The following is a 20,321-nucleotide window of genomic DNA, read 5'->3' as shown; positions in this document are numbered from 1 at the left end:
TCTCTCTCTTTTTTTTAAATATCTCCTTTTTTATTTTTTTATCTTGTTTTAAATTCATGATTATTTTTTGCGAACATCAAACTATCAATCTCTATAACAACAAATTTTTCGATTTATTTTTTTCTCTGTATTTTTTGTTTGTTTGTTTGTTTATTTGTCAAAGTGGTAATTATCGGAGAAACGTCGAGTGAAAGGCTGTTTTTGTTTATATATTATTTGAAAGGAAAGTTAAACGAATTGTAAATATGTAGTAATGAATGAAATAATTTTTAGAAAGTACCGTGTCAAATAGCGACCCATATATTTAAAAATAAGTCGGTACTTTTTAAGATCTATCAATTCTTTCTTTCTTTTATTTTTTTCATTTGTGTCAATATTTTTTCTTTTCTGCATTATTCAATACTCAATTTATTTATACATTTTTTATCTCTAGGCACATCACGCATATGAATCTTTTTTTTTCTTCTGATCAGTTGTAAAAACGATGTACAATCTCTCTCTCTCTCTCTCTCTCTCTCTCTCTCTCTGTTATTCTTTATGATCATTTGAAAATTTCGTTAAGGTCTCTTTTAATCGTTATCTTTTTTTAACCACTCTTTTACGTTTTATCCAATACCAATTTATTATTTATTTGTAACTCCTTTTTTTCCTTAGACCATTAACTATAAAAACAGTTTATAATCTCTCTATCTCTCTCTTTCTCTCTCTCTCTCTCTCCCTCTCTCTCTCTTCTCTTCTCTTTCTTTCTCTTCGTAATTCGATTTTTATCATGGAAGGTGAAGAAGCATCGTCGTTCTCGTTAGGCCACATCGTTACGAGGCAAACTCTAACGAAATTAACAACCACCATTCCTTCCTTTTTCCTCTTTCTGCAATTTGCTTCTTTTTTCTTTTATTCTTATCTCTCTTCCGTTAGTTTCTTTCTTTTTCTCACTTTTCTCCTTTTCTTTTCTTCTCTTTTTTAACATCTCGAGAAAACAAAAGCAATCTCTCGCGAGTGAATTTTCAAGAGTTCGTAGGACAACAACGTCGTCGAATCGCTACTTTCCATTTTTTACGCTTTCACTCTCTCTCCCTCTCTCTTTTTTTCTCTCTCCTTCTCTCCCTCCTTTCCAAGAGAAAAAGAGAGTAAGAGAGAGTGTTGGAGAGTGAGAAAGAGAGAGAAAGAAAAGGTGACAGTGGCGGCAAAATGCCGATAAACTAGCGGATTTAATAGACGGTCGATGCGGCACACCCAACTCCTCGGCTCGTTGCCCGCTACGTGTGCGTGTCCGCGACGATAACAGCATCGAAATGGTGAGAAGAGAGTATGTATTCGAAAAAGAGAGAAAGGAGAGGGAAAGATAAAAAAATCAAGAGAGATAGAAAGAAAAGAAGAGAGTAGAATAAAATAAAATCAAAAATAAAACGAAAAGATAGCGAAATGCTGCGAATAAAAAAAAAGATCAGCTGTGGAGTATCTCATTGATTTTGTCAATGAATATTTTTATGAAACGAAGATGGACGTTAAGAAATATCGTGTTAGAGAATGATACGAAGTTAAATACTGAGATAAGGAGCATTGTGTTATATATATATATATATGTTTGTGTATGTATGTGCGTGTATAGAATGCACAGATACCATGCAAGGTATTAAGAGATAGGACAAAAGACAGAGTAAGAGATAGATAGATAGATAGATAGATAGATAGAGATAGAGAAAAGAGAATAGGATAGAATAGAATTAAAACAAAAAGGGCGAAAGGACGAAAGGACGAAAGGACGGTGAATAAAAAAAACGATCAGCTGTGAAATGTCATTGATTTTGCATCCGAATGTGTGTGAGTGAAACAAAGACCAAATGTTTAGAAAAAAAAATTTCAATTGTATATTAAAAAAATTAATACAAGGGAAGAGTATTATTGAATGTACTGATACACCATATAGAGAATTAAAAGATAGAGATAGAGATAGAGAAAATAGAATGGAATAGAATAAAAAAGAAAAAGCGAAAGACTGTGAACAAAAAGAAATCAGTCAGCTGTGAAATATCATTGATTTTACACCTGAATATATGTATGAAACAAAAACGGACATTAGGAAATATTGTGTTAGAAAATGAAAGGAGAAAAATGAAATTGTTTAGTAAAAGGAAATTGCGATTGTATTAAAAAAAGAAAAAATCAAAAGTATAAAGGTATGGCAGAGAGTAGTATTGAATGTACTGATACCATACAAAGGATTAAGAGATAGAAAGAGAGAGAAAGAGAGAGGTAAAGATAAAAAGAGAGGGAAAGAAAAAGAGAAAGAGAGAGAGAGAGAGAGAGAGATGTATATATATATAACATGGAGATAGAGAGAATGGAATAGGATAGAATAGAATGAAAAAAGAAAAGCGAAAAGCTTTGAATAAAAAAGACAAATCAGCTGATAAATATAATTGATTTTGTAAATGAATTTATGAATGAAAGAAAAATGGGCATTAGGAAATGTTGTCTTGGAGAATGAAATAATACTACTAATACTACTAATGCTATACTAATACTATACTACAGGATTAAGAGATAGAAAAAGAGATAGACAGAGAAAGAGACAGAGAGAGAAAGATAAAGGGATAGAAAAAGAGACAGACAGGAAAGAGATTGAGAAGAAGAAAATTTGTGAGATTATATTTGAAATATATATATATATAAAATAAAAGTAGATACATAGTTTAAAAAAAATATATGTGTATATTTATATATATTGTATATAAAAATACATAAACGGAATATGTTGATACGATACTGTCGATTAACAGGAATGAATAGGACGTAAAAAGGAATATATAAAAATAATATTGACAAGTCGACAATTGTCGATTGTATTTATACGTAAAATAAAAAATACATATGAATGCGTACAACACATGTATTATAGAATATGGCGACATGATACAGTGGATCAAGAGATATAAAAAAGAACGGGAAAAGGGTGGTAAAAGGGACAAGAAAAAAATTGTGATTGTTTTTAAAGAGAAAAAGAAAATAAAAACGCAATGTAACAAATAAAAAAGAGAAGTAAAAAAATTTACAAATACGTTCTATGGGATATACAGACCCGATGGAGAGGGAGAGAGAGAGAGGGAGAGGGAAAAAGAGAACAAAGGACAGAGGGAGAACAAGAGAAAAAGAGAAAGAGAAAGATAGAGAAACAAATGGAAGATTGACGAATCGAAAAATGTGATCGTATTTATATAATAATAAAAAATATATATATGTATATATATATATATATATAAACACATATATACACAAGTACATACACTGCAGAATATAGCGACATGATACGGAAGATTCAAGAGATACAAAAAAAGAGAAAGAGGGAAATAGAAAAGAAGAGAGACAAATGAACAATAAAAGAGAATCGTGATTCTAATAAAAAACAATAAAAAAGAAAAAAAGAAAGAAAAAAACGAACAAACAAAAGAATATACAAGTACAACATCATGTAGATTGAATATATATTATACAGACAGAAAAAAAAGAGAACGAAAAGAAAAATGCGAAAGAGACAGAGATAAAGGAGAATCGTCATTATAAAAAAAAAAAAAAAAACAAAAAGAAAGTGTGAAAATATAAAACAAACAGACGAACAAACAGAAGCATATACATTATACAGACAGGACACGCTGAGAGACAGAAAAAGAGAGGGAAAAAAAAAGAGAAAAAGAGAAAGAGAGAGAGAAGCTAACATAGAGTAGATACGAATCGAGACAGCAGAGGTTTGGAGGTGGGATAGAAGAGGGTGGAGGTGTGAGAGGAAAAATTGTACGTTGTATCGATAAAGATTACACGAACCGGATTCGTCGATCCACTTTTAGCGAATACGAGCTTTCGCGGGTGCCAAGGGAATACCATCGTCGTCGTTGTCGTCGTCGTAGTCGTCGTAGTCGTCGTAGTCGTCGTCGTTCGTTGGTTGCTATCGTTGCTACCTTTGGTACATACGATTTGTGCCACTCGCCTCTCTTCTCTTCTATGCTTGCTGCTTGCTTTTTTTTCTGCCTGCCCTTTTTTCTCTTCTTTTTTTTCCTCTTTTTATTTTCCCTTTTTCCCTTTTTTCCCTTTTTTTTTTTTTTATTTTTTTTTATCCGGTTTCCTCCGGTCTTCCTCTCGCGTAGAAAATGGATATCGAGAAGCGCGTGAGGCTACACCGACTATATTCTACACACACACACATATATATATATGCATGTATGATGTATGCATATATATATATATGTGTGTATATATATCATACGTTGGTATATGTATATATGTATATGTATGTATGTATGTGAATGTATAGATGAACAGAGTAGAGCCACCCTTCGAACGGTCAATAGCGTTCGGATCGTTCACGCGAACCCAGCGAATTACGTTGCATCCTAGATCGGGAAAAAAAAAGAAAAAAAAAAAAGAAAAAGGCTTACCCGAAGTAATAGGGTCGTCGTCTCTCTTTCTCTCTCTCTCTCTCTCTCGGTTGGTTAATTAGCGATGCTTTAAGCTTGATTTGTCTCTCGTTTCTTTTTTCCTTTTGGCCTTTTTTCGTTTGTATCTTCCCTTTTTTTTTTGCTTTTCGGACTTCGTTATTTTGCTCGTTGTCGACTCTCTTTGTATCGTTCCTGTTATTTCTTCTTTACTATTTTGCTTTTCTTTTCTTTCTTCCTCTTCCTTTTTCATTTTTTATGCAAAATAAGCAATAACACGTACGTAATATTATAACGAATCGATATATTTTTGGCAGATGTCTTTTTGATCCTTCTTCCAACAGATTTTCTATCTTAAACTACGAGGATTGTAAGAATTCTAATGCAATTATGCGAAATTGCATTTGCTTTATTTTAATCACGTTGATTGCAATTTAATTGCATTTTGATGTTCCTCGCGAGAACGATGACGTGCCGCATAGAAAGGAAGGAAGGAAAGATAAAGATAGTCGAGGAATGTCTTCTTTTTCTCTCTCTCTCTCTCTCTCTTTTTCTTATGTATGTATGTATATATATATATGTGTGTGTGTGTGTGTGTATAATTTTTAGGAAGGACACAAAAATTGCAGCGAACTCGTTGCAACGTGTAATGCACGTTAAAGTACTAAAATGTTCTAGTGCAATTCACAAGGAAAAGAATTCTTCAGATTAAGTAAAAGAAAGTCGATGATTGGCTTTTATTCTTTCTCTCGATTATCGATCATTTATGTTTATCTCTTCTCTTTACAATCGACTTATTAAAGTTTTTTTTTGTTTTTTTAATGGCGTAGTAAAAAACCTCTTGAAAATGATTTCGATGTTCTCTCAATTTCTCTTCTTTCTTTTTTTATTTATTTTTTCTTTTCTTTTTTCTCCTGGACTCTCCTTTTCAACGCATATTTCTTCTTTTTTCTTCCAATCGAAGACCAATAATCATAATAATCTTCCAATAAAGATCGATTTCATAACATTTAATTGACAATTAAAAACAAAGAAAGGAAAAAAAAACAGAACGATGAATTTCATAAAATTTCAATTAATTTTCCATTACGAAATGGTAGAATATTTCGAGTTGGGTCTTTTCGAGAATGATTTCGACGTATTGCCGAATTTTTTTTTTCTTTTTTTTGATTTCTCGATCGATATCAACTCGACCAGAATTTTGCGAAATTTCAAATTAATAATTTCGTGTCGATGCCAATGTTTCATTTTATGCGCGTATTTACAGACCAAGAGAATATTTTACATGGAGGTACTTATATGAGAAAATAGAAAAAAGAAAAAGAGGAGGAAAAGAGAAAAGAAAAAAGGAATCTGTACAATCGCGACTTAACGTCCTCTACACGATATTTATTAATAAAAACGTGGAGAAAAGAACAAAAGAGAAGGAGCAAAGATCTATAAAAAAAAAATAATAATAATAATAAGTAAATAAAAAAATAAGAAAAAAAGAAAACAGAAAAAAGCTTTTCGCGATCGATCATAAAACATATTTCCGGTTAATAAAACGCTTTTATCGGATGTGTCTTCCTTTCTAAATATTTTTTTTGTCCTCTCTGTCTCTCTCTCTCTTTCTCTACCTTTATTTTTCTTTTTATTTATCTTTTTTTTTCTATTTTTTTTCCTTTATTGCATGCCTTTCCTAAAATTCCGTAACAGAGAGAGGACGATATTAAACGAAGTATGATAGGACAACAATCTCGAATCTATGCAAGATATCGATAAAAACTGGTTGATTCTCGTTCGGATATGATTTTTACATTTACGTGTTTTACTTAATAAAACTTTTTCGTATTAGATCATGACTCGGATGGTTATCGTTTTCTTTTCTTTTTATTTTATTTTGTATTTTCAATTTTATATTTATTTATTTATTTATTTATTTATTTATCTATCTATTTTTAAGAGAAAGAGAAGGAAAAAAGAACGAAAGAGAAAACAAAATTCCAAGGTGAAAGTTCACGAGACTGTGTTAAGCTCGAACGAGCAAGCTGGGTTCAGTACAACGATCGATACTTGCGAGATATCGATAAAAACGAGAGTAATCTGATTTCGACGTTTTCAATGGCGTACATATCGAAAAATTTTTTTGATTCATCTCCTTTCGATTCTCATGGACGATTACGTCTTTGGATTATGTTTTTATATTTATTTATTTTTTATATATAGATATATATATTTTTATTATTTATTTTTGTTTTTAAGATAGAAAAAAGAAAAGAAAAGAAAAGAAAAGAAAGAAAGAAAGAAAGAAAGAAAGAAAGAGAAAATAAATTCCAAGGTGAAAGTTCACGAGAACGTGTTACGCTCGAACGAACATACTGGTTGCTCGTTCAATGAAGAGAAAGTAGGAAAAGTCTGGGGACTCTTCGAGTTCTCTGAATGGACGAGAGAAAAGAGCGTACGTTTCCCGGAAACAGTTGTAGTTGTTACGAGCGTTTTTCTGGAAGGGAGAACATAAAAAATGAAAGAATACATAAAAAAGAATATTAGAAAATAGATGATCGTTTTCGCAAAAGTTTTTAGGAGATCATTGATTCTTATACACTTGCGTTTCTATCGTTAACAGTAATGATTAATAAATATTAATAATAATTATCATTAATTCTCTTTTTTTTTCTAGACTTTTTAATATTTATCAAATTAGATTTGTTACATGTACACGTGTATATACTTATTATTATTCTCACTTGAAACATTATATATATATATCTAAAAAAAAAAAAAAAAAAAAAAATCATAAAAGAAAAAGAAGACCAGATATAAAATACATATAAAAAAAGAATTGGTCTTCGTAAAAGTTCGCTAAGAAAAAAATGGTCACTTCTTCAAATAGAATAGCATCTCAGCGAAATCCTATTTTCTAATTCTATATTCGTACGGTTACGTTGAATACAGTGAATAATTTATCTAACTACCTAAGTATTTACGTGTAACGACGTAATACGTTCTCGTTGGGTCGGTCATGCGAGAGACTCGAGGTATTTGATTTCTATTCAAAAAAGAATAGAAGAGAATAGATGGGAATGGAAGAAGAGAATAGAAAAGAAAAGATGAGTAAAACGATATGTAAGAGACTTCTCTCTTTTTCTCTCGAACAGAGAAAAGAAGGAAAGAAAGAAAAAAAAAAGGAAAAGAAGAAGAAGAAACGAAAAGAAAAGAAAAGAAAAGAAAAGAAGGAACGAATCGAACGATCGTCATGAACCGAGCAGAAACGCTACGTGGCAATCGACGAACGTGGATGCAAATGAATTCCGCAAACACGACCCTTCATGCCTCTGTATACGTACGTACCTACTACAGCAAGCCACAAACAAAAACAGTGTGCCAATCAATCCACCACCGTATATGCGTGTTCTGAATAAGAAACACTCGATTTGCACAAATTATAGGAAAGCCGACAGCATCGAACCTTCGACTAGCTTTTCCTAGAAAGATAGATAGAGTGAGATAGATAGATAGATAGATGGATAGATAGATAGATAGATAGAAAGAGAGGGAGAGAGATAAGGATAATTAAACATCCTTTTCAATGTGGTTGTTGTCATCATCCTTGTAACATAACCCAACGTTGATTCTTGCTCGCAACAAACACAAAATGAACCCCTTCTATTTACACCCTCTAGCTATCCCTCTCTCTCTCTCTCTTTCTCTATGTATATATATCTATCTATCTATCTATCTATCTCCGATACACAGGCGTATAGATATCCAATGTTCTTCTCGCTCTCGTATCAACAACGTTATTACATCGACCACGAAATATAATGGTTTTGATTGGAGACTGGCTTCGATTAATACAGATACCGGAAGTGTTGTTTGCCGATGAAATTTATCGGGAACTGAATTAGATCGATCGTATTTTCCCATATGCGATTGGTTTAGGAGGAGGTAGATATTGAAAGATAGGAAACGTCGAAAGAATGTGCCCTGTGAGTTTAGAAGAAAGAGGAAAGGAAAGAAGAAAAAGGATGGTAGAGAATATTTCGAAACTTCGATCTGAATGGAAATAAATTGTAGATATTTAGACGAAGGGAAAGAAAGAATAAATAAATAAATAAATAAATAAAAAGATATTTATGATAAAGTAAGATATATTAGTAATATTAAAAATTGAAGGATAGTGATAAGGATAAGAGTGATATAAAAAAAATCTGCAAGAAACGAATGATATAAAATAAATAGTATCGAACGATTTTTAAAAGGAAAGGAAGAGGAAGAACAAAATTTTTTTACGAAAAATCTTTTATTCATCCTAATTATGCATAATCAATTTTACAATTTACAAGAGATCTCGAGATTTTATGTACGTAATTTAATTCCAAAGTTATTATATAAGATACGTAAAAGGAGGAGGAAGAAGAATAAACAAAAAAAGAAACGAGTTATATGTTAAGATGTGTATATATATATATATATATATATATATAGATAGATAAAAATATTCGGCTGGTTCATCATGAGGAGGACTTCCTTCGATCTCTACTCGGTAAACTTACGAAACTGGTTTTTCGTGTTACAGGTGTGTTCCTCTCACAATACGTGAAAGCGTTCGATAGAAAGCAGCGATCAAGTATAAGTAACTGTTTATGGTATACTTATATGCATATACGTATGTGTGTGTGTGTGTATGTATGTATATAATCATTACTTTGAAGACTTTCTACATATCTTTTAACTTTTTTCTTTCAACGTAATAACTATCGATTCTTGTTGTAATAAAAATAAGCTTATTTCGTGTCTCTGTATACGTGTATGTATGTGTGCGTATCATTGACTATAATATATTATTATATTCAATTCATAACTTGTAGTATCGAAACGAACTTTTTACTTTTTAATACTATAATATATGTCGATTAAATATTATAGTGTATGTCATTGTTGTTGTTATTATTGATTTTGTTATATAAATGGGAGAAAAAGAGGGAGGAATAGAAAGAAAGAGCTTAAAGCAATATTGTAGTTATGAGTGAAGTAAAGAATATAATACAATTATATATATATATATGTAACAAAATCGATTGGATGTAGACATATACAGATTGCATACATACACGTGTATCTCCCGATAGGTATATAAAATATTTTCATATTTCCAATCCTTTGTTAATCCGTAGAGAAGTTTATAAAGGTGTTTCGTAAGCAATAAAAAGTCGATAATAAAGAATGAATAAATAAAATGAAAAATGAAATAAAATAAAAGGAAGATGAAATATGTAGAGAAAATAAATCTATTCGTTTAAATCTTATCTCGTTGTTAAAGAACAAATATATTCATATGGACAGCATAATCGAATCTTTTATCTTCGAATTTCAAACGACAAGAAGAATAAGAGATACGGAGACAGATAGATAGAGAATGAGAGAGAGAGAGAGAGAGAGAGAGAGAGAGAGAGAGAGAGAGAGACAGAGAGACAGAATGTATATATAACTTCATTCAGAGGTAATAGTAACGTACGTCGCCCTTATTTTCTATCGAACATGACAATTCGAGCTTCTGTCATATTTTACGATGATTCTAGCTCGTTAAATCCTAATGGAAGATGGCAGAGAGGTGAAACAGCGTAATTACAGTTTTGGAAACTATATTATGTTCTATGTTAGGATGTATACATAAAGAGAGAGAGAGAGAGAGAGAGAGAGAGAGAGAATGAGAGTGAGAGTAAGAGTAAGAGACAGTTATATATATATGTACAGATACACACATATATATGTACATAGATGTATCTATATATCTAATACACATACATACATGTATATATATATATATGTAAATATATAGACATACACACACACATATATACATATACTATATCTATATCTATGAGAACTGAGAACTATCTGTCCACGGTTGGATATACGCGTGAAGCTCCACGTTTTCCAGTTGTTGAACCCTACTAACTTGGATAATGTAACTCAAACACATTTCGAGTGACGTGTTCAGGCAGCCTAGGTTAGAGCTAGCCGTCGACACGAGTCTTTGAGGAAACGAAACACGAATGGTAGTTTTCTGTTTTGTCTTCTTTTACATATGTAAAATATTTTCGATTATTGGAAACAGATTTTTTTTGCGTGCCTAACATTTTTATTATCTGCTATTATACATATATATATATATATATACACATACATATAAAAAAAAAGAATAGAAAAAACATGTATGTATGTGTATGTGTATGTATATGTTTCTAGCTTTGTATATATATATATATATATACTTTTTCTTTTCTTTTTTTTTCTTATTAGAAATGTATACCTCGTCTCTATACTCATCTATGAATAATTCTAATCGCATATTTAATCGTGTATACGTTACCTCACACATTTTTTACCTTTTACATCATCCCAAGAATGTGAAGTCCCAAGAAAAAAAAGAAAAAAAAAAGGAAGGGAAAAGAGAAAATAAAATAAAAAGAAAGAGAAATGATATAAAACAAAATAAAATAAAATGAAATATTTATATTGCCCATGGTATTCATATATTTATTCCGATGAAGTCAACCTGACGCGCACAACGGAACGTTTAATTAAAATTTCATTTCAATTCAATTGTGACCAAGTTTTGAAGAGATTTTTCCTTTTCTTTTTTACTTTTTTTTTGTTTCTATTTTATTCTATATTTTTTATTGTCTTTTTCATTTATTATTAGTTTTTTTTTCTCTTTTCCTTTAACGCATCGATAGATATTATTCTCTATTTTCTGAGTGAGTCGTTTCGATCGATATTTTTATCGTACCATTATCAAGATAATATAGGGAGCAAATTAATGAATCGTTACGGTCGTCCAAACTTTTCGTAAAAAGAAAAGGAAGGAAAAAAGAAAAAAGAAAGGAGAAAAAAAAGGTTATACATACGGCGGAACGATTAATTTCTGTTGACGTTACAAGTCGTGGACTTACAGACTTTGTTTCGTAACAAAGTCTGGATAGATATTGTGTAAGTTAGAGAAACGAGGAAGCGAATTTCATTTCAGGTATACGTGTATACTTTTTCCCTTTTCCTTTTTCTTTTTTTCCTTACGAAGTATATGGTAACTCTCGCTTTCGATGAGTTTAAATGTTGCATATATATATATATATATCGCATATAAATTTATGTGTGTGTGCGTGTATGCATACGTAAGCGAAAAATTATTATTTTTTCAGATAATTAACATCGGACTGTACTTACCGATTATATTCCTTAGTAAATTAAAACGAGCGCGCCATTTTGGTACACGCTCGATCACGTCGGTAATGCAGTTTTCCCATTATCGAATAGTATTATTACTCTTGACAATAATACAAATATATTAACGATATAAATAATTATTTATCTACGTAATAACATTTAAACAAAAAAGCTCCAATATATATACACACATATATATATATATATGCTTTCATATATACTCCGATATAAATATTCCAAAAAAAGTGTTAATGGTACGCGATGAAATATGTGAGAGTGCCATCTGGCGGTGTCCCAATGTATTAGGTAGTTCGATGGCGGCGAGCTTTTATAGGCGCATGCGTCGCGACGGAATACACACACAAACGTAGGATACGTACGTAAGCGAACGCAACAATGGCGACCTAAGGAATTGGCGTGCGCTTCTTCACTCGATATCATTTTGACACCCCATCAGTGTTTACGCTGCCTCGATAGACGGATCTATGAAGGTGAAATTCGTTAGTGTTAAGGAAAAATATGTGACTTATAAAGGAGTAATTCGAGAAAGGAAGTGGCTCGTTATACGTCTCTCTCAAAAGTTATTTAAGCGCACGACACGATTCATGGTGTTGGTCTTTGGCGAAAAAACGCACGAACCATGTATACTTCCATATCGCGCCAGATGTAACGCACTGGTGAGTACAAACATAATTTTTCATTCTCGAACGTTATTATATTGCTCGATTGGTATTAATTTATCCACGGAGAGTCAGCCATAGTGAATGCTTTGGAAAAATGTGTAGGTTAGGTTGGACCGAGAAACTGGCATCGATGCACATATTTTCTTTTGCTTCTTTTGCCAGAGCTTCTCTATTTCTCTCTTTTTCTTTTTCCTTTCCTCGCCCTTTCTTTTCTTTATTTTGTTCTTTCCCCCTTTTCTCTTTTTTATTACCTTCGTTTTCTTTTTGATACGTCAGACTTAATATCGTAAAACGCGTCGTCTTGTCTATATCGTTTATCTCGACTTTAAGAATCGTCGAACGAATTTTCGTTGAAATAATAGACGAGTTATCATTTATTTACATAGTATTCCAGGCGTATAAATATTATTTCTGATATACGATACGCGATATGTCAGTCCAATGCACGTTTAAGATCAGCTTTGTTAAAAAGTTTTAGTTGGTTGTATTGGTCGATCGTTTTTGATTGAAATATTTCAAACGTTGAAGGTTTGATCGATGTAACAAGTCAATGTTTGTTCCGCGCACCAAAGGTATTTCATCTTTCGTTTCCGTTTGAAAAATTTTGTATTCTTCGTTTCGTTTATTTATTCATTCTCTTTCTTTTGTTTCTTTTTTTTTTTACCATTGTTTGAGAACAACAGTGGATTTTATGATATTAACTTGCCATCAAAATCCATAGTGGTGCTCGTACGGCATGGTAAAATAGGGGAAGAGAACGAAGGAGATGAGCCACAATATTGCAGGCATGCCACCCTTCGCGAGGATGCCTTTGGGGGGTATGGGAATGGGTGTGAGCATGGGTCCTAGTGCCCCGCATCCTGAAACTTCTGCTCACCCCCATCCTCCGCCGCCACCACCTGCCGGTGCCAATCCTAAGAAAAAAAGGCGTACCAATGCCAGCGTAGCACAGCCACCCCCGCAACAACCTCCAACTGCGCAGGTACAAGTCACGTATAGATGGTAGCTCTATTGGAAATATAAGACCTTAAGAGGATATCGTATATGAGCAAAGTGATTGTTTGTTTTGTAGGATTTACTACCTCCACCATTAACCGGTTATGGGGACACGATAGTCGCGAGTAATCCATTCGACGATACGCCCCCTCAAACCACTCAAAGTCCCATGATGCACGGCGGTCCACCACATATGCATCCTCATCATCCTCATCATATGGGTGGACCGCCGATGCGTGGTATGAGTCCTCTTACTTCTATTGGCGGTATGAGTCCTATGATGCCACATAATATGGGTAGTATGAGCCCGATGGGAAATTCACCTATGACAAATCACATGAACCACATGGGTGGGATGTCTCCTATGAATCATACGCCTATAGGCGGTATAAGTCCTATGAACAATATGGGACCGAACATGCCGCCTGGCCCAATGAATACGATGAATAATCATATGAATATGAGTCATATGGGAAATTCTCAATTAAGCGGTCCACCTATGGGCAGTCCGATGAATAACATGAACAGTGGACCCATGGGTAGTCCTATGAATAATATGGGACACAGTATGGGAAGTCCTATGGGTGGTCCGTTAGGATCACCCATGAACACCATGGGTGGATCGAATCATATGCCAAACGGACCGATGAACATGAACAATATGAATAGCCATATACCACCTAATAGTCCTTTAAACGGTCCCTCTATAAACAACGTCAATGTCAACAGTCCGTTAGGACATAATGGATCTCAACCACATCCGAATCATATGGGAAATAATCTTAGTAATATAGGAAGACCTATGAACGGTCCTATGACTACCATGAGCTCCATGGTCTCGAATAACATGAACATGAGTGGGCCGAGTCAAATGAACAATATCAATATGGGTGGTCCTCCGATGAACAACATGTCCAATATGAATATGAGCCATCATAATCAAATGGGACACATGCCAGGACCAATGGGTACGATTTCCAGCAATATAGGAGGTGGTCCACCTATGGGTCATGCCATAAATATGGGAGGATCTATGCCACCTCACGGATTTCAAGGTCCACCAGGAATGGGTCCAAAACCGATGCCTGTTTCTGCAGGAAAAGTAAATACCGCATCGTTACGATCTCCTTCGACGAGGTGTTCTTAATCGTTTAACTCTGATCATTAATTACGCAGATTTATCCTCCGGATCAAGCTATGGTATTTAACCCACAAAATCCTAATGCGCCACCGATTTATCCTTGTGGAGTTTGCCATAAAGAGGTGCACGATAACGATCAAGCAATTCCTTGTGAATCTGGTTGTAATTTTTGGTTTCATAGGTAAATTGAAGTAATATTATTATCATTATATCGTCATGATCATCATCATCATCACCATCATCATCATCGTCATCGTCATCGTCATTATTAGTATAATTATTATAGTATTTTACAACTTCCTCGATATCCGAATATATCAACTATAGTCAATATCGAATAGAGAATCAGTGGAAGTTTTAATTTTTTAATTTTAATCGAATAGAGATCAAATTTTATATTTATCGTATTCCAGGGGATGCACAGGATTGTCGGAGACAGCCTTTCAACTATTAACTGCAGAAATTTATGCCGAGTGGGTGTGTGATAAGTGCTTGCAATCGAAAAGCATACCTTTGGTTAAGTTTAAACCATAACACTTCTTGACCCGTCGTATATGCGACGCACGAGTGACTCTTTGTTAGCGTTTACACTTTGTACACGCACACACATGCGCGTGCGATTGCACACACGTATACACACACGCACATATACACATACAGAGAGAACATACACACAACAAATCATGCAACACACACACACACACAGAGAGAGAAAGAGAGAGAGAGAGAGAGAGAGAGAGAGAGAGAGAGAGAGAGAGAGAGAACACAGAAATACATAAAATACATACAGCAAAGTCTACTGATGCAGACGTTAAGTCGTGCATAAATATAAACATGTGCTGTTTGTTAACAACTTAGCTTTAACTTGTTGAAAATATTAGGGAAAGCGATTCTGAGACTTGAAAATGAGATTGAAAGTTGATTGGAAACAGAAAAAGGATTTAATTCAAGAAAATAATTGCTTTAAATTTTGAGTCTGTTCGTGATAAGTTGATTCGCCTATATATTTTCAAATTAATTTATATATAGTTTCAATTTATTCATTGAAATGTCTTTAATGAACATGGCTGTAGCATCGATTTGGCATATATGTATATATATATATGTATATATATACATATATATATACACATATATATGTATATATACACACAGATACATATATATATATGCATGTATATATACGCATATATATATATATATATACACATATATATACATATATATATAAAGAAATTTTAAATACGAGAGAAACGTGATTAATAATAATCAACAAGAAGATTTTTATTATCGAGGCACTTGAACCCCTCTCTCCTACAGCTAATAATATTACGTTTTCAAATGAACTGTTATCTAAATGCATAATATAAGAATTTATACGGCAGTAACGATACAAATACAATTGTTTGTAAAGAAACAAAAATTTTATTACTAACAACGGGTACTGCATTCTTTTAACATGTATACATATTATTATAGGTAAACTTGTTGTCCTGTGTTTATATAACAATTGTTACAATGTTTTTATCCATTGGTATTTAGGTACACGACTAAAAATAATAATGAGTTTTTAGTTTCATCTCAAAACTCTTTACAAAGGTTTATCTTTGTACGACACAACTTGTATATAAAGTAGCTTTGTTTTACATGGAAAATATTCATTCTTATTGGCTTACGGAATCCTTTTTTAAATAAAATGAACAAAGAAGAAGAAAAAAAAAAAGAGAAAAAGAAAATAATTAAAAAGAAAAGAATAAAACAATTGCGGTACCCTTAAAGAAACTTGAGTTGATTATACGTTTTAAATTTAATTTTTATATTATTATTATTATACCGTTTTTTTTTCTTTTTTTTTTGTATATGTATCTGTACGCCACAAAAGATTGACTTGTTAATAGAATCGTAATAATTTTTCTTCTTTTATATATATATATATAAATATTTTTTTTTTTTTTTTTTTCCTTGAAACGTGTTTGAGAGAGAAAAAAGAAAGAGAAGACCTATCTGCATCTCTTATTCGATTGTTCACAATTCTTTTTTCTTTTTTTCTTTCTTTCTTTCTTTCTTTCTTTCTTTTTTTTTTCATTTTTGTAAATTTTTTTCCCAATGTATAATAGATAATAAATAATGTAAATTTTTCATCGGCACTTTTGAACGAAAGAGCGTTATTATTTAAACAAAAACAGATATTGTAGAAAATAATAATAATAATAATAATGTATAAATTATTGCCGTGGCTATTGATAATTATAAACTAAAATAGCTGAAGTAAAATTAATGATTTTAGAATTTAATACGAAGAAAAGAGAAATAATTAAATAAAAGAAAAGCAAATATTTTGTACAAAACGAACGTTAACATTATACAAATAAATTTTAGAGATGAACGTAAGAGCGACGATTTTATTTTCTCTTTTAACGAAAAAAAAAAAAGAAAAGAAAAAAAAACAAAAGAAAAGAAAGAAAAAGATCTTTTTTCCTCTCAAACAAGATAAATATCTCGTTTTAGATATTAAATGCATCATCTCGAAGGTCTTTTTTTGCATAATATACATTCAACGTAAATAAGGAATGTATAATAGCATAATGATCCAGAATGATCTGTACATTACATACGTACATACAACATACATACATATATACATACATGCATATATATGTATGTACGTATGTATGTATAAGGTGCTTAAAAATATCGATCCTCGATGGTAATCGAAATCATCCTGGCAAGTAGATTGTGCCATTATTTTCATGTGTTTTTGTTTTTATTATTATTATTATTATTATTATTATTATTATTATTATTATTATTATTATTATTATAATTATAATTATTATTATTAATACACATAAATAACTTGCATAAAGAATAAAAAAAAAAAAGAAATAGTAACGAATTGAAATCCTTTTAACGTGAAATAACAATCAGTTAGGAATTATGAACTAACTTGTATATAATTCGAGTCGATGATACAATTAACATTTATTTATTCATATAAAAATGAGGCAATAATTAATTTTGATCGCAACAGACTCGCAGGATTTGAAATGAATATATAAATAAATAAAAACTTGTACGTACGATCAAAGTTATATTATTAATAATAATAATAATAATCATCGTCGTCGCTTTTTCTTTTTTTTTTTTTTTTTTGATTTCTCGATAGAAAAAGAAAAAGGGAAGGAAAGAAAAAAAAAAGAGGGAAAATAAAACGAAACAAAATTCATTGCAAAAATCTTTTCGCAACAAATTTTAAGTAATTAATTGATTACCGATTGCTAAAGAGATATCGAAAAAAGATTAATAATATTACTAACAGTAATAATAATAATAATAATAATAATAATAATAATAATAATAATAATAACAAATAAATAATAAAAGATCTAATCTCGATCGTTCGTCTTTGCCGTTCGTTTTTTCTATTTTTTTTTTCTTCCTTTTTGATACGACCGATAACGTCGAACAGAACTGACAACAAAAAAAAGAAAAGAATTAAATAACTAAATAAATAGATAAAAAAATATTGTAATAAGACATTCGAAACTCGAATGATTAATAAAAAAATAAAAGGAAAGAAAAGAGAGAGAAGACACGTGAAATTCCGTCGGCAGCTAATACAGAATTAAATGAGAGCGAGAGAGAGCGAGAGAGAGAGAGAGAGAGAGAGAGAGAGAGTGAGAGAATGAGAGAGAACGAAAACGTGAAAGAGAGAGACAGACAGAGAAACAGAGAGAGAGAGAGACAGACACATAGACAGAGAACACGGATTGTATAGTTTTTTATATGTATATGAAAAAATATAGCCAGTTATCACGTTTCTATTTAAAGCTTGTATTAAGCGGAGATATAAGGAGAAATAAATAAATAAATAAATAAATAAATAGTAATAATAATAACAACAATAATTAATAAATAAACAAATAAATTAATTAATTAGAAAGAAGAAAAGAAAAAGGAAAGAAAGTATTTTAAATTAACGAGAAAAATTGTTGGAAAATTTGTAAGAATTTTTTTATCAGCAATTTCTTTTTTCTTCTTCTTTCCACTTTCGCCAATAATTTATCTCCGCGTGATACACGCATTAAGCTTGTTTTTATTATATCGTAATCGTTTTTCAAACAGAATATTACACGCCAATAATTAACATAGAGAACAAGGATCGTATAATGCTACATCATAAATGCTCATTATTAGTATTACAACGAATAGAATTATTATTCATGTCTTTCTTCGCTTGGTTTTTCTTTCTTTTTTATTTTTTTTTTTTTTTTTTGTAATTTTCATTCTTTTTTTTTTTGGTTCTTTTTTCTCTTCCTTCCTTTTTCTTCTCCCCTTTTCCTCCTCCTGAATCCTGATCATCCCAATTGATTTCTTTTTTCTCTCTTTTCGATCATATATACATTTAATTTGTACGTAAGAAATTGAATGATTTCGTTTGTCTAAACAAACGTTTGTTTAGATAAACGATAAATGGGATTAAGCTTAAAAATGACATCGACATTCTTTTTCTATTGTTAAATTGCAATATAGGACACAATGACTTTTTTATGGACTGATAATGCTTAAATCCCCATGAAATTTCAAGCTCTACTTCACATATGTATACACTTATATAGATGCATATACGTGTATATGTATTTATGTAATCCTTGCCTAAAAATCTTAATAACGTTTTGTTTAAATTTCAATTTCGAAATGGGACTGAAATTTGATGTCTGTGGAGACATAAAAATGTTAGTAATAATAATAATAATAATAATAATAACAACAACAATAATTTCTTTTTTTATATGAACGCACACACACACACACATACATATGCCGTGTGTGTGGGTGTGTTGGTGTGTGTGTGTGGAAATTATACGTGCATATACGTGCATATGAATGCAAGAATATTCACGATGACTTTGATAATTTTGAAAATGCGACTTTATGTATATAAGCCTTTCTATCTCTGACGATTAAAAAAAAAAAAAAGAAAAAAAAAAGAAAAAATAAAAACAAGCAAATAAATAAATAAATAAAAATAATAAAAATCGGAAAAGAGAGAATGTGTGTGTGTGCATGTGTATGTGACGTACGCGTGTGTGAGAGAGAGAAAGAGAATAAAAGTTTTTGTATGTTTGTGTGAGACAAAACGTTTAACGTCATAATTACAGCACCGTGATCACTATGAAAAAAATATTAAAAAAAAAAAAAAGAAAAAAAAAAGAAAGAAAGAAAAACAAACAATTTGTAAATATATCACGTTAATAACTCTATCGAATATACTGTGTTGAGTGTATTTTACACGACTTTATTGTTTTTTTACCTTATTATTAATAATAATAACAACTATTAATTATTAATAATAATTATTATAACAAATATTAATTAGATTATATATCGATTGAAAAAAAAAGAAGCGAACTGAAGCGAAAAAAAGAAATTTACGATTATTCACGAGGAATTTCTTTTTTTTTGTGTTTTACCTTCTTTTTTATTACTTTTTTTTTTTTTTTATAAGACATCAGGAATATTAATAAAAAAAGGAGAAAAGAGTTATGATCTTAATTAAAAAGAAAAGATTGTTGTATACGTCTATATAGATATACATTTAAGTTGACGGCCGTTGGTGTTATTTCTATTATATGATTTTTTTGAATCGTGCGATTGTATTCTGTTCTCCTTTATAAATCTTAACAAATCACAAATATTAATTTTCATTACATATACATATCTATATCTATATCTATATATATATATATATATATATATATATATATATATATATAAGAAAAAAGAAATAATAAATAAACAAGAAAAAATGTGTCCACGTTTAACGAAAAGATTTGCATCGAATTGCTGCCAATAAAAAAG

General features: G+C 31.1%; 2 protein-coding genes across 3 annotated transcripts in view; both read left to right on the top strand.

Moving 5' to 3' along the window:
- The window catches only part of LOC127069895 (adenosine deaminase-like protein), a 58,094-nt gene that overhangs the window by 17,786 nt on the left and 19,987 nt on the right, over positions 1-20,321 (top strand). The gene's annotated exons all lie outside the window — the stretch shown is intronic.
- Positions 11,917-20,224, top strand: LOC127069890 (protein pygopus). 2 transcript variants are annotated; one of them, XM_051007546.1, is made up of 5 exons: positions 11,917-12,316; positions 13,006-13,304; positions 13,395-14,420; positions 14,495-14,640; positions 14,873-20,224. In XM_051007546.1, the coding sequence occupies exons 2-5, from the start codon at positions 13,089-13,091 to the stop codon at positions 14,991-14,993; spliced, it is 1,509 nt and encodes a 502-aa protein (XP_050863503.1). In that variant the 5' UTR covers positions 11,917-12,316; positions 13,006-13,088; the 3' UTR covers positions 14,994-20,224. The 2 variants fall into 2 exon arrangements, with proteins under 2 accessions (XP_050863503.1, XP_050863502.1); XM_051007545.1 differs by having other exon boundaries at positions 11,921-12,316; positions 13,044-13,304.

The sequence above is a fragment of the Vespula vulgaris genome, chromosome 17 (assembly GCF_905475345.1).
Source record: "Vespula vulgaris chromosome 17, iyVesVulg1.1, whole genome shotgun sequence".
Classification (NCBI taxonomy): domain Eukaryota; kingdom Metazoa; phylum Arthropoda; class Insecta; order Hymenoptera; family Vespidae; genus Vespula; species Vespula vulgaris.
The sequence above is the reverse complement of the archived record's forward strand: the minus strand, read 5'-3'. Positions and strand labels throughout refer to the sequence as shown.